This window comes from Cottoperca gobio, chromosome 11 (genome assembly GCF_900634415.1).
Source record: "Cottoperca gobio chromosome 11, fCotGob3.1, whole genome shotgun sequence".
Taxonomy (NCBI): domain Eukaryota; kingdom Metazoa; phylum Chordata; class Actinopteri; order Perciformes; family Bovichtidae; genus Cottoperca; species Cottoperca gobio.
In genome coordinates, this window is record NC_041365.1 from 14,724,155 (window position 1) to 14,739,576 (window position 15,422).

Below are 15,422 nucleotides of genomic sequence, written 5' to 3' on the forward strand. Positions count from 1 at the left end.
AGAGGACTCAGGGTTTTTGATTGAGCTCTAATGTCGTTGCCAAGAGTTGATCCTGTTGCTTAGTAACTTCTGACTTTGCCTCATCTGATTTTCACAGTATTATCTTGCAAGAGTATTTTATGGAAAGTGAGCATCAAGTTGAAATCCTTCTGCTGAAATACGAGACAAGCTAAACTGAAAATGTTATTCTCACCTGTCATGCCGGTTTGTGACAGCAGTCCTGGAACAAATGGGGGACGGGCTGTGCAGGAATTACAGGAAGGATCAGGTGTCTTACCTGACCCACAACAGAGAGGGGATGCAGCTCAGCAGGGATTCAGATGGGGGATGTTAGTATCGTTGTTGTCTTGTCTCCGCTGAAATGATTAGAATAAACATGAGAGAGAAGTTAAAACAACAATCCCAGTTTCACCAGTCTCTGTATTCATACGTAATGTTCATTTTGCAGTGTTTGCTACTGATGAGTCAGCAATTGAAATGACTATACATCATAATTACAAATGCAATAACACAAATTAGTCGTGTGTGACTAATGTGTGTGTGAATACAGACGCATGAGCTTTTACATTTATCTGATCATCATATTTAGGAGTTCTGAAGAAACTACAGGCAATTTACACAATCGAAAAAGGCCAGTCACTTAATTATGAATAAATTATGAATTATTTTATTTTTTTATTAGAAAAAGTAAATAAATAAAAAAAGATCACTTTGGCCAAAAATAATATTAAATTCTTGGAATAATAAAATGTAGCCTGTATTTTAATTCATTTAGTAACAGCTATTTCTTTGTTGTTAGTATTTAGTCATTTTACTAATAAGTGGTATTGTTTGATTGATTATTCTAGATGTTTGCTTTAAGATTAGATTGTGCGGATAGGGTGGGCTATGGTTTTTCACCAGAGCAAGAGGCAGCGGTAGCCATGATTCCTTTAATCTTTCATTAGCGTGAATGTTTTTGGAGAAATGTACAACTGCATACACCACATGCCCGCGGTGCGACAGTGGCCTTTGGATTTAGGTTTGATTTTCCTGACAAACAGCCGCTATGATTAGAGATCACTGTTCTTCAAAGATTTCTCATTTCAAGTCATTTGAAACATCCAACATCCTCACTCCTAGACTTGTATGTGCTCATAACTTTTCCTAAAATAACAATCTAAAAATGAAATATCCCCCCAGTCAGTATAAAGATGAACATGTCTCAGTTTATTTATGTACAGATGAAATGCTGAAATGGAGTCAAGTACAGAGGCATTTAGATTTGTTGACAAACTTCAGAAAAGTAAGACTGACAACTGGAGTATTTCGTTTTACAACAGAAGCCCAAAAACAAAAACAATCTTCGCTGGACAAAGAAAAAGCTTAACTAAGTTACTGAAGGAAAAACAAAAACATGCTCAAAGATTGAGACCGTAAATATGTACACTTCTAAAATCCTGACAGTTAATCTGTGCATATTTCATAGACTTCAATTTAAAAGCTTTTGATTACTTTCAGTATTGTGAAAAATCTCCATTCTATTTCCTTCTAAATAAATAATCAGTTTTGAAACATACAATACTCCAATCTCAAGCCATAGGCAATTTTAAAAGAACATAAATGTCACACACCTTACCTAAATCACAAAATTGTTTAGTAGTACCACCAAACAAACAGTGCATTGTTACCCACAACATTAAACCATATGTTCCGTCTACTTGTTACACGGTCTGCTGCCACGTTGCTTTTCTTTATTTAAAAAACAAAGACAATGACTTTACCTGCAGAAGAAGCTAGAGAACATTTCATCAACAATCTAATGTTGCTGGTGAGAACTTCCCAGCCTGGTATTACTCATGTTTTATCACACAAATAAGCAAACGGATACAGAAAATAAACTTTAAGCTGCCATAGATCTCAAAGGCCAAATTGTTATAAAAGACAAAGCAGTTTTGCTTCTGTGACACCGTGTTGTTAAGAAGTGATGAAAATAAATGCTCCACCTAGTGGAATAATAAAATATCAAATGTAAGAACCAGAAAAACATTTTTCTTGCAACTTCCAATCTTCAAGTCTCGTCAGATGTTTTGTGACTCAAGTCAAACGGAACCAGAACACCAAAAGAAATCAAAAGAACCAGAATGTTATTTGGGCACGGGTGAGTGGACAAGACATGTCCTCACAATTTATTAGCAGATTGGTCACAAGAAGAAATGTTTACAGAGAAATGGATGAAAAGAAAAAAGAGGAGACAGCACACATGGGAACAGATATACGTTTGTATAAACTGATGTCGTAACTATGTCACATTTCTGTACAGTGGCCAATCCTTTCAAACAAGTACATGAGTACACAAGGATGCAGTAAAGTAGTACATGAGTATGCAGATGTTTGTCAGCTCCTCTGTATTGCATGCATTCTGTATTCTACTGAACCAAGGTGCTTCTGCGTGCAGACTGATTTTCAACGCCTGCGTCAAAATTATGAGGATCTCACACTCGCACATGCAAACATGAAACATTCACTCACACACACACACGTAATTCAAGAAAAAAACTAAAACACAACTCCACCCGCACCAGTTCTTTTTTCCCAGAATGAGGGAATAAATTAGCTCCATAAAATGCTTCTTTATAAAAGAAAAATATATATTTATATAACTGTACACCTTATCTATACAGCATAAAGACAGGGAGCACAAGAAGAAGGGAAATTATCTCCAGAAATAAGACAGATTCTGGCTCTAGCACCCTAATCCCTCCAACGCATGCGTCACTCTTCTCCTTTTTTTTTTTGTTGCAGAAGATGGAGCGTCCCTCGCTCAGCAAGGCCAGTTCTCCAAAGAACTGCAGGACTTTACAATGAGTCTCCTTTCTTTCCATCCTCAACTTTCTGTGTCCAGGACAGGATTGGATGAATGAGCTGAGCGCAGGGTAAGCTCCATCTCTCTTCTCTCTCTTTCTTGGTTTGACACTTGTTGAGTCGGACCAGTTCTGCCTAGTGCTGGTCTCGTCCAATCCGTCCTGCGGCTCCATCGTCAGTAGCTCTACTGCAGTTCAGTCCTCTCGGTGGGAAGCGAAACACCCAGGGTCCCTCACATGACCCTTTCATATGGAAACCATCTGCCTCTCAGCCAGAGTCTGAGTCGCTTGTGTCTGAGGAGGAGGAGGAAGAGGATGAGGAAGAGGAGTCCGAGGAGGAGCTGCTGGCGCTGAGTCGTGACGGCTGGGTGTTTTGCTCTGTTGCAGGTTTCTCTGCTAGAGGAAAATATAAGAATGTTTAGACAACGCAACTTGAAACATTTAATCTATTAATACCATAACAGAGATGCTGCACTTAATCACCAAATAAAATGTTGTTTTCAGCTACTAGAGTAGACTAAGAGAGTAAGAGAGTAAGAGAGTAAGAGAGTAAGAGAATAAGAGAGTAAGAGAGTAAGAGAATAAGAGAATAAGAGAGTAAGAGAGTAAGAGAGTAAGAGAGTAAGAGAATAAGAGAATAAGAGAATAAGAGAATAAGAGAATAAGAGAATAAGAGAGTAAGAGAGTAAGAGAATAAGAGAATAAGAGAATAAGAGAGTAAGAGAGTAAGAGAGTAAGAGAATAAGAGAATAAGAGAATAAGAGAATAAGAGAGTAAGAGAGTAAGAGAATAAGAGAATAAGAGAATAAGAGAATAAGAGAGTAAGAGAATAAGAGAGTAAGAGAGTAAGAGAGTAAGAGAATAAGAGAATAAGAGAGTAAGAGAATAAGAGAGTAAGAGAGTAAGAGAGTAAGAGAGTAAGAGAATAAGAGAATAAGAGAGTAAGAGAATAAGAGAATAAGAGAGTAAGAGAGTAAGAGAGTAAGAGAATAAGAGAATAAGAGAGTAAGAGAGTAAGAGAATAAGAGAATAAGAGAGTAAGAGAGTAAGAGAATAAGAGAATAAGAGAGTAAGAGAGTAAGAGAGTAAGAGAGTAAGAGAATAAGAGAGTAAGAGAGTAAGAGAATAAGAGAATAAGAGAGTAAGAGAGTAAGAGAGTAAGAGAATAAGAGAATAAGAGAATAAGAGAATAAGAGAATAAGAGAGTAAGAGAGTAAGAGAATAAGAGAGTAAGAGAGTAAGAGAGTAAGAGAATAAGAGAATAAGAGAATAAGAGAATAAGAGAATAAGAGAATAAGAGAGTAAGAAGAATAAGAGAATAAGAGAATAAGAGAATAAGAGTGTAAGAGTGTAAGAGAGTAAGAGAGTAAGAGAGTAAGAGAGTAAGAGTGTAAGAGAGTAAGAGAGTAAGAGTGTAAGAGAGTAAGAGAGTAAGAGAGAATAAGAGAATAAGAGAATAAGAGAGTAAGAGAGTAAGAGTAAGAGAGTAAGAGTGTAAGAGTGTAAGAGAGTAAGAGAGTAAGAGAATAAGAGAGTAAGAGAGTAAGAGAGTAAGAGAGTAAGAGTGTAAGAGAGTAAGAGAGTAAGAGAATAAGAGAATAAGAGAATAAGAGAATAAGAGAGTAAGAGAGTAAGAGAATAAGAGAATAAGAGAATAAGAGAATAAGAGAGTAAGAGAGTAAGAGTAAGAGAGTAAGAGTGTAAGAGTGTAAGAGAGTAAGAGAGTAAGAATAAGAGTGTAAGAGAGTAAGAGAATAAGAGAGTAAGAGAATAAGAGAATAAGAGAATAAGAGAATAAGAGAATAAGAGTGTAAGAGTGTAAGAGTGTAAGAGAGTAAGAGAGTAAGAGAGTAAGAGAATAAGAGAATAAGAGTGTAAGAGAGTAAGAGAGTAAGAGAATAAGAGAATAAGAGAATAAGAGAGTAAGAGAATAAGAGAATAAGAGAATAAGAGAATAAGAGAGTAAGAGAGTAAGAGAATAAGAGAATAAGAGAATAAGAGAATAAGAGTGTAAGAGTGTAAGAGTGTAAGAGAGTAAGAGAGTAAGAGAGTAAGAGAATAAGAGTGTAAGAGAGTAAGAGAGTAAGAGAACAAGAGAATAAGAGAGTAAGAGAATAAGAGAATAAGAGAATAAGAGAGTAAGAGAATAAGAGAGTAAGAGAGTAAGAGAATAAGAGAGTAAGAGAATAAGAGAGTAAGAGAAGAAGAGAGTAAGAGAAGAAGAGAGTAAGAGAAGAAGAGAGTAAGAGAAGAAGAGAGTAAGAGAATAAGAGAATAAGAGAATAAGAGAGTAAGAGAAGAAGAGAAGAAGAGAGTAAGAGAATATTTCAGTTTGACTGACAAAACATGATATTTAAAAAAGACACCACCTTGGACTGGAATGGACATGTTACAGACCACTCAATCAATTAATATAGAAAATAAACGGCTGATTATCCGAGACTGAAATAATGGTTAGATTAGCCCTAGATTGCATCTTTAAATTTAACTTAACAACATCAGCATCAGGAATAAAGAAAATGATTTGCAAACTTTCGTATTGCTCTTTATTGCTGACAATCTAGAAGCTCTTAATTCTTTTAATATTAAACGATTTTGAGCCATAACACGGTGCTCTTGAGACCGCAGTATGGAAGACGTACGTTTGGTCTTAACAGGCTTCTTTCCGGAGTTGAGCTGACCACTGACGTCCATCAGCCTTCTCTCCAGCTCCATTTGTTTCTCCAGAGCGAGCTCTTCTCGAGATTTGCCAGCAATGTTGTTTTTACTTGCTGCATAGAAACAGACGAGAAACAATATTCATAAAACGAGGTTACTGTACTACATCATCTCAGATCTACAGCCAATAGCCTACACAGAATACTTTGCGCAATTAAAAAGGCCCCAACATGTCCTCATGTTTTTTTATTCAATAATTAACAAAACAATCTGTATTTTATACCGATTCTCTTCGGAGTAAAATATTAAGGATAGCATGAACATTTTTATTGAAAAAAATAAAATCAACAAAACGGCAATTATTCCATGATCTCTGCTACTAACCATATGGCTTTCGTGGTTTCTTCCTCAGACACGTCATGACGTATCTCTCCAGCTCCCGCAGTGTTGATGGCTTCAGGGTCTCAAAGTCTATCTCAATCTCCTCGGGGTTGGTGTCTCGGAGCGAGGGCTCGCGGGACTGGATGATGTAAACGACGCGGCCCAGCTTCTCACCGGGCAGTTTGTTGATGTCAAGGCTGAGTTGACGCTTCTCATCATACGACATGGGTGCCGTCTCCTCCTCTTCATCTGAGTCGTAATGACTCACTATGGGATCGTGGACCGGCTGAGGCATGCTAAATGTCATGCCGCCCTTTTTGGTTCTGATGGAAGACAGGAGAGAAGGAGATGAGGGAGACTGTTAAAATATGACTGTGGGTTCAAACACAATAGACCATCATCAAAGTGATGAGGCTTAACATGAAGGCAAGCAGACAACACATTATATGACTTTTTATACTTTTAACTGATACAAGTTTCAAACTACAATAATAATTTATATAAAAAAAAAAATCTACAACATGTAGCAATCTGACTTTGTCCTTGTCCTCTTTGGGGCTTAATGATCAATGTATAGGTCATCTTCCACATGTACCAGCAAATATAGCATCATGCACCACACACAATTCCAACATTGTCCAATAATACTCACTTGCTCTTGTTGTTTTTCTTGCTCTGTGCCTTCTTGACCGGTACTACAGGACCAGCCGCTCCTCGGTTGCTCTTGGGTTTTGGAGTCTTGGTGATCTTGGGGGTCTTTGGCGGTCTAATAGGTGTCACCTCTTCCTCTATCTTCCGATGCTTCTCCTTTTCTACCTTTTTCTTCTTTTTCTTGTCCTTCTTTTCTTTCTTTTTTTTGGGTTTGACGATGGGGCCCTGTGAGAGTGCAGTGAGCTGCTCATGTACAGCTTTTAGCTGTAGATCAAAATAAAGACAGATTTGTCATGGACTATTGAGGAAAGTATATAGCAAAATTATATTTATATATTAATATTATATATTTTGTGTGTGTGCATACACTGGAGTACAAACCTGTTCCTGCAGCTCTGCCAGGCGGTTTGCCCTCTCCTCCTCGGAGTCAGAGCTGGGGCTGCTCTCGCTCTCCTCACTTTCACTGCTGACCTCACTCTCAGATGACGACGAAGAGGAGGACGAGGAGGACGAAGAACTAGGGGGTGCTGGAGGCTCGTCTGGCATCTTAGCAAAGCAGAACTCAAAGACATCCTAAAAGGATTAAACAGTATGTGAGTGACTAGTTTTAAAAACAAGATCAGTGATGATTTGAGCCAGACGACAGTGAGGTAAAGAGGAGACACTTGCAGTAGAATTGAATTATAGCATTTGCAAAAACTACAATAATAAAATCTTATCCCTGAAATGAGTGCATTACCTGAAGTTTTCTGGCCATGCCCACCACATCATGATCAGGGGGGTTGTACTTATAGCAGTTTGAGAACATCAGTCTAACATCAGCAGAGAACTGCTGGGAGTCACGATACTCTCTGCTGTCCATCTTCCGCTATAGACATTGAGAGAGAAAAAGATTTTTGCCACATACTGTAAAATACTGCAAAAAAAACAAAGTAAATCTGTCCCATGTATGATAGTTTTAATTAACTTCGAACAAGGACAGACCTTGTAGTAAACGCTCACTCTCCATAGGAGAAAATATAAGTGACAAAGAGTGAAGGAGGGCTACATAGTAAAAGTAATTGAATAAGCAGGACTGGACAAAAGACACCCTGCTCCTCTGTTCTAAAATGTTGACAATTGTGTGTGTATTCCTAAGGCAAGTACCTTGATGGTGCTGAGGTCCATAGGCTGCTTAATGATGTCGTGGTAGTCGTGAAGGCCGAGCGATGAGGCATCGACAGGCTTGTAGAACGGCCAGGCGTAAGCCGCATGCTTCTTTGACAGCAACTCTTTCAGGACCCCACTGCAGTAGCGCAGCTGGGGGCTCAGCTTGCTGCGGCGAACTGGCGGTGGCACCATGGAATCTGGTAAATCCTTCTTTGGAGGTTTGATGGCTCGTCCACTCACTCCTCTCCTGCCCCCAGATGCTGCTTTGGTACCCATCATCACGGTTCCGCAGCCCATACCTAGCCCCATGCCCATGCCCATGCCCATGCCCATACCCATACCCATCCCCATGCCCTGGCTGAGGCTAAGGCCTTGGTTCATCCCCAGGCTGGAGTTGTGGTCTATCCCCAGAGAAGTGAGGGTGAGCGGGGAGTTGTGCCCACCGCCCATCCCCAGGTTGATGCCGCTGACACCCATGGTGCTCATGATTGGCATGGCTACAGTGGTTGGGGTGGTTGTGTCTGCTTTCCTCTTCACACCTTTTTTCTGTAATTGAAGAAAATAAGAAGAGGGGGTGTGTCAGAGAAGGGGGTGGTCTTCATTAATTATATTTTTAAAATACTGTCAAAAACTGACTGCACAAAACAACACGTTTTGTAATACATTACCTTAGCGGTGGGCTGTGTGGGAGGGAGACCAGTCATGGTAGGGATGCTTTGTTCAGTTGTAAGAATAGGGGGCAGGCTTTTGGTCATATGTGTCTGTGGGGGGGTAGAGAGGATGGAGTCAGGTGTTTCCGGGGTGGGAGGTGAGTATGCTGACTGGGAAACAGCTGGGACCTGATGAGCTGTCGTCACTCCTCCAGAGACTGGGAGAGAGGGAAAGGAGAGAGGGAAAGAATAGGAGGAGAACAGGAGGGGGGCAGATTCCAAAAAATAAAAATAATTAATTACAATGGTTTGTGCTCATACATGCATGTGCATTTAGAAACATGATATCCTTGTACTGTAATATGGGATTGTTGCAGATTTGACATGGTTTATTAGCCCACTTGCAGCCAGTGCTCACTCTTTACCTCTGCCTTTTCTGCCAGGTTTGCCTGGTTTGATCCGCGGAGGGGGAGGAGCCAGCTCTAGTTCCTCCTGGGGCATCTGAGCCACTTTCTGAAGGAAAGCCTTCTCTAGAGACTGAGCCATGAGCACTATGTCATCTGTAGGCTGAAGAGGAGGGAATTTGGACATAATGATTACAACAGCAGAAAGATGCAGTTCAAGTCAATTAAAACTACATTTTACAAGATTTAGAAAATCATGTTTGCCACATGTCCAAGCTCCTAATAGCAGCGGGCATGAAACAATATCTTATTAGTGTCTCAGGCTTGCACACAAAGTCTTACCTTGTTATAAATGTAGCAATTGGTAAACATGGTGTTGAAGTCCTGCATGCACTCACTGGCACTGCGATAGAAGTTATTTTCTAGTCTCTTCTTAATAGTGCCCATGTCCATGGGCTGTTTGATGATCTTATGATAGTCCTGGAAGGAGACAGATACTTTCAGGATTGGAAACAGTGGCCACTTCATTCCAAAATTACTTTTTGACCAATTCAAACATAATAATAATAATAATAATAATAATAATAATAATAATAATAATAATAATATAATAATAATATAATAATAATAATAACAAGAAGAAGAAGAAAATGCATTAAAAGTTTTTAACTGATAACTTGCTAAACTGATAAATTGGCTACCAAATAGATTGAAAACTATACTTTTAGCCTGCAGCTCAGAGGTACTGGTGTTTATTTCCCCACAATGGCTCTCCTTAGACTTCTTTATTGTGATAACATAAAACCTGATGAAGTCGGGATGCTTGATACAATAGTGGATAATGTAGACAGTGATGGTGACATGTTGATATTTACATTTTGTGGGAAAGCATGAGGTTGTTTCTAGAAATAGGGTCAGCCCCTCCTCTAAACAGAAATATGGTAATGTCTTGTAATTACTTGTATGCACACTCACAGGCAGGCTGAGCTTGGCCGCATCTACAGGTTCATGGAAGGGCCAGGCAAAGTGGTGCCTCCACAAGGACTTGAGCAGGACTTTCTGTAGGAACTGAAGTTGGTTGGTCATCCTACCCTGTCGGTTGGGGTCTTTCACAGGGGGCTGTGGGGGTCCCGAAGGCGCCAAATGACTGAGGAGGGGCATCCCAGGACTCTCAAAGCCTTCATAGAGTAGTGAAGGTTTTCTGATGCGTTTTCCAGCTGTGCCAGAACCCTGGTCCATCGTTGTGACTCCCATAATGCCAACCTCAACAAGGGAGCTGTAGAGAGCATTTGAAAGACCAATTAACTATTTGGCAGTTGTCAGAAGCTGTTGCCACAAGGTTTGCTCTTCACCTTAACAAAACCATCAAATTGACCATTTGTCATCTAATTAATGAAGCCAGCTACACCGCGTGCATTTGCAGGAAGTCAAAATGGCACAACAGAAGACTTCTTTAACTAGTCTCTATTTTCGAGTATGCAACCATAATGTTGTCTGTAACAAAACTCTCAGCCACATAAACCCGCCCCCCCAAAACATTTCTCATGAAGTAAAAAGGTTCCAAAATCACAGTATTAGCAGTAACATCTCTATAACATTGTATATTCAGTCCCCTAAATACTATGATTAATGTTGAAAATGAATTCTCATTATGTGTCATCCTGACATACAATGTCTGCCAATAAGACAGTCTTGTTGGCAGACAATGCATGTCATCCTATTAAATTTGATTAATCATGCTTACCCTACTGCACACTCACAAGAATCAAGTATCAACTAAATCCCCTTTACAAGGCACACAGTCACATTTTCTAAGCATTACCCTGCCCCAGCCTGACTTGGAATTTACTCCCTGCCAAATCAGCACTCCCGGTCCCAGGAGAACAGGCATGACTACCACTTCCTCCTCTTTATGTCTCTGTCGCCGATTACACAGACAGAAACTCGACCTATTTCCATATAGAACAGAAAATGTCCATATCATGCTAAAAAAAATGTAGTACCCACTGAAACATAATGCTAATGATCTCTAAACTACACACTCACTTGTACATTATCATCAGTACAGGGAGTTTGTTGGCAACTGCAACATGTAGAGTGAATAGGTAGTTTCCACAGGGAAAGCATACATGGCTCAGATACAGAATGAGTCCGGGGCAGCTATTGGCCATTGAAAAACTCACTACTGCTATATAACCGGGAACGTGGATGTGCTAGCGTAAATAAGCAGCAGCTCGATTGTTTTTAAACTTAGACACTTTGAGCACCTCTCCAAGTTTACCTGGTGAGATGGAAATTGAAGTTGTAGCTATTTAAAAACTTCCCAGAACGCAGTTATACATACATTACTATGAGAAGCCTGCTAAAAATGTTATCTGGCTGTTGCTAGCACAAGTAATTATATGATATCTATATCTATATCTATATATATATATATATATATATATATATATACACACACATTTCCTTATGGAAAAATAGCAGCATGGTTAAGTTGGATGTCAGAGAAGACTCACTGTCAACAGCATGAACTCACCATACCCCAACTCTGTCAGCCTACTATTTTAACGACGAACCTGTTTTACCAAAAGCACTTAACACTTAAGGTGTTTTGCATTGTTTACATTGTCCATGTGCTCTTTGAGGTTTGTCTGCACACTAAGAGCCTCTCCTTGACATTGATGAAGCTGATGAAAGTATAACTGTGTTTGCATAATATTGTAATATTGCAGGTGTATACATTGTTGGTGTACCCCAGGCTTTTAGAGCATGTTTGCACTAATCCACCTATTCAAGCCTAGAGAACAAAAATGTGGAAGGTACAACTGAGCTCAACATCAAGGAAGGGTAAACTTAGGTACCACCATATTGAGGAATTATATACAAGTAAGCAAGAAATAGAAATAAATCTATTTTTATTTATAGTATGGCAATCTGTTTTGAATGATACAACTTTTGGAAACACATTTGACAGTTAGTGTACTTTATTATTTAAAAAGGGAAAGTGACCATGTACATAGCATTAACAACACTAAACAAAAACATATTTTTTATGTTAGCTGTAAATTGGGTTAACAAATTAGTAAATTAGAGTAAAATTGCGTATGAATGTCCAAGAAAAAAACACAAAAAGAAGGAAATGTATACTAAAGTACAGTGCAGTGTCAAACCTAAATGAAAAACCCACAAAGTTGCTACCTTGCTTGGGTTAAGTGACATTGAGCAATGTAACCAGGCAACCAACTGAAACACCCAACACACATGGATAGCTGCATTAACCCTTGCGCCGTAACGTTTATACAATGTCGTCGTACCAGTGATCACAACAACCCCTGTCCGTCACATGGCTACAATAACAACCCGGTGAAAAACAAAGCAATACCGGTGCGAGCACGTACTTCTGCCTCTTTAGCGTTATTTTGCATATAATAACCAATGGTCGTCAACACTATGGTTTTGTTAGCCACTCGCATACATTTCGGTCCCAGAAGCTAGCGTTAACTGTGTTGTTAGCGTACCTTGTGTCAGGAAGTTAAGATCAGAACGCTTAATTACACAAATTACCATTACATAAACAAGACACTATGGTTGGCGGTCGAGCTCCTGTTATACAGGGAAACTGTTTGTATATGTAACGCTAATGCTAGCACCAACTGCAAGGCAGCGGGAGAGCGGCCAACGGCAGAGGCGCTCCGAAGATGGCGCCGGCGTAGTGCGAACAACAGTCGCAGCTTGTTTCAACCCAAACACAATTTATTTCCTCAACATGAATTTCGCTTCTACTCCATTTAACAACGTGACAAACGTCTTCCTGTAGCACATTCACTGTCCATTTCCCTCTTCCATTCGTATTACAGCAAACACAGGCTGCCAGCAACGATATTTTGAGAGAGAAAAATCATGAGAAATGTTTACAATATTCCCTCTGATGGAAAGCTGAGAGTCAATTTTACCGGTAGATACCTTTCAAGGAGCGGGTTAACAGCCATATCCATCAGGATGGATCCGGATTCTGTTTTTAGCTAGACTCAGACCTGGATCCGTCTCTGTTCGTCAGTTCTCTCCGCTCCCCGCCACGGCGAACTCCTTTAATCGGCTTCGTTGAAATGGCGACAATGCGACTACACCCGTTCTTTTATAGACCGACCGCTCACCCTATTGGATAGACTACCTTGAACTGTCCACGCCCTCAGAGTTGCTATTCGTTGCTTACCATGTCAGTCAAAGTCACCACACCCCTAGATACCGAGTCGTTACTGATAATCTTTCGGGCTAACCTATTTGCAAGTTTTTGCTGTCCGTCAAAGATATTGCAAAATACTATTGGCCCAGCCTGTTCTGTAATACAGAAATGCTGTCTGTAACTGGCTCCTCAATGTAATCCTGTACAAAATGTGAGGGCACCGAAACCAGCCTCCTGATTATCATATTACATTACGTCAACGTGTGCAACGCGACGGTGGGGATTGGTCAACAAGGTTGTAACGCGGGCTTCCAGGGTAAATACCAAGAAGCCTATTGGTTCTCCCGCCGGGTCACGCGTATCCCTCAAGAGCCTCTCCCCACGAGCGCTATGCTTACCAGAATATCCGCATTTCTGCCTTTCAGAAGAGCTCACATCCGCCATCTTTAAGTACAGTGACAATATAGTATTATAATATAATTTGTTATAATAACCACGGTAAAACATCAAGAAAAACATACAAAACGCTACATGTTTGGCGTAGAAACGCACTGTAATAAGTAGCGTTCATCTGCTAAAAATGCCACAATTTGAGAGCACAAGGCCTCCATGGTTCACAAACGTCACAGCAGTGCAATGATAAAGTCCAGAGGCTTACACTTTTAACTGCATCTATAACGATGAGACTGTAACCCCCATTTACCTCAACGAATAATACATTTTAAAAAGCCCACACCTGAACAGGATCATAAGAGCTACCAATATCCATTGAATGACACAGCAGTTTTCCTCAATGACCTCAGACTACATTTGATTAAAGTAATGCTGCTTTTGCTAAACTAATAAGACAAGCGCACACAATTATGTTAATTCGAGAATTAGGAAATCAAAACGAAAAGTAATCTATTGTAGGTTTGAAACTGATAATACCATACCTGGCATTTCAAAGTTAACTAGATTAAACAGAAACTATTAAAACAAAAACTAACACAGAAGTAGTCAATCTTAACTAGACTTATGATCTTTAAAAGCGACCGACACGATCTAGAAAATTCAACAACCACACAAAATGGTTACCTAACCACATGCGCCCATCCCCCACACCAAGGTTACAAATTCCCCACAATGTCACTCAAATAAACGATAGAAAGTTACACTATATCCTTGAAACATCAAATATCACTTAGGTTTTGAAATATACACTGTAAAAACACAAAGTAGACTTCAGTTCCAAAGAAAAGTCTAATTATTCAAAAGACAAAAGATATACATATTTTTCAAAAGTATGACATAAAAACCTTGAATAAAAAATAAATACAAATATCGACTGGTAAATCCCAAAATTATGCGAAAACTTTCTTCAAATAATCTTCTTGTATTCCACCTCGATACTTTTTAACCAACACATTTCCCTCAAACATGTCCGCCTTCTTCACCCATTCCCTGCGCTGGGTGGGGGAGGGGAGTCATGTGATGAACAAGGCTGAGCGAACTGTTTATCAAAACTTCGACACGTGGCATTCTGCAAAAATCGCAATAAAACGTATCCACAGCGTGTTATTTGCCAAAAAACGCCACCCCCATATATACATCCTTTGATTTAAACAAAGTGTTATGCTCAAATCTGGGGCTAAAGTTGGCAAAATATCCGAACAAAGAGCATACTTTCCGCTGGAATTGACTCCCTCCGATTGGTCAAGCCTGCCCACGTGACGAAAAAGATTTTAGTATTATTGATTGTGCTATTTCCAAACTTCCTCTATTGTAATCCATGTGTATGGTCGCAATAATCCTTTACATCTCGTGTAGTTTCTCAGTTTGTCTAAAAAGGGTTAGTAATGTCTGTTTTCTCCAGGTGACGATTGCTGTCGAGCTCAGCTGTGTTGCAACAAAACGCATTGCGCATGCGTCTCTGCCATGAAGACGCACTGCCGACGATGCACTGAGAATGAAAGAGGCTGATCCAAGAGCAGTTTTGCGTTTTTTCATATGGTATTCATTTGAGTGTTCCCTGGAAAGGGGGGGATCCCGCCAGAACTGACGAGTGTTGGTTTCCAAATTAAAGCAGGAAGAAGTAGGCTAGATAAACGCATAGGCCTCTGGTTGGGTGAATAACACTAATAAGACATAACATCCTTATAATTATTTATATTTAAGTCTGATCTCAGTATACATTTCTTTAAACAAATAAAAACGTCATATTGGGATTAAAATGACATATTGGGACATATTGGGATTAAAATGTAAACGCAGGTACTGTGTGTCTTCACAGGTGTCAATCAAAATATCAGTTTACATTTCTAATAAACCACAAACTGGTGTAATCTGTAAAACCTGTGTAGTTTCTTATAAAAATGACTCATTACAAAAAAGTTGAGCTCATAATCCAAGTCATATTTCTATTTTAATTAACTTGGAAATGTCCCCAACAAAGCTGTTCCTGATGGCCATTGGACTAAGACCATATGCGCAGACTTGTCTCAATTTAATGAAGCAATAGACA

The 15,422-nt window shown here is 39.5% G+C and overlaps 1 protein-coding gene across 3 annotated transcripts; it reads right to left on the reverse strand.

The window, feature by feature from the left end:
- Positions 1–1,188: 1,188 nt before the first annotated feature.
- Positions 1,189–14,811, reverse strand: brd2a (bromodomain containing 2a). 3 transcript variants are annotated; one of them, XM_029442659.1, is made up of 12 exons: positions 12,700–12,731; positions 9,712–10,012; positions 9,079–9,216; positions 8,758–8,899; positions 8,351–8,550; positions 7,680–8,228; positions 7,273–7,401; positions 6,915–7,106; positions 6,535–6,797; positions 5,886–6,205; positions 5,486–5,614; positions 1,189–3,236 (listed from the first exon to the last, which is right to left on the reverse strand). In XM_029442659.1, exons 1-12 carry the CDS (start codon positions 12,729–12,731, stop codon positions 3,112–3,114), a joined length of 2,520 nt encoding a protein of 839 aa, XP_029298519.1. In that variant the 3' UTR covers positions 1,189–3,111. The 3 variants fall into 3 exon arrangements, with proteins under 3 accessions (XP_029298519.1, XP_029298516.1, XP_029298520.1); XM_029442656.1 differs by having other exon boundaries at positions 1,189–3,239; XM_029442660.1 differs by lacking the exon at positions 12,700–12,731 and adding an exon at positions 14,585–14,811 and having other exon boundaries at positions 3,112–3,239.
- Between the last annotated feature and the right edge of the window lie 611 nt (positions 14,812–15,422).

Bases quoted from the DNA above. Each gene is read 5' to 3' on its own strand.
- brd2a (XM_029442656.1), bottom strand. From the start codon at position 12,731: ATGGATATGGCTGTTAACCCGCTCCTTGAAAG. The intron at 9,217-9,711 runs GTGAGTGTGCAT...GTCTCCTTCCAG, and splicing joins CGGCCAAGCTCAGCCTGCCT to GACTATCATAAGATCATCAA. The intron at 8,900-9,078 runs GTAAGACTTTGT...CCTCCTCTTCAG, and splicing joins ATTGCTACATTTATAACAAG to CCTACAGATGACATAGTGCT.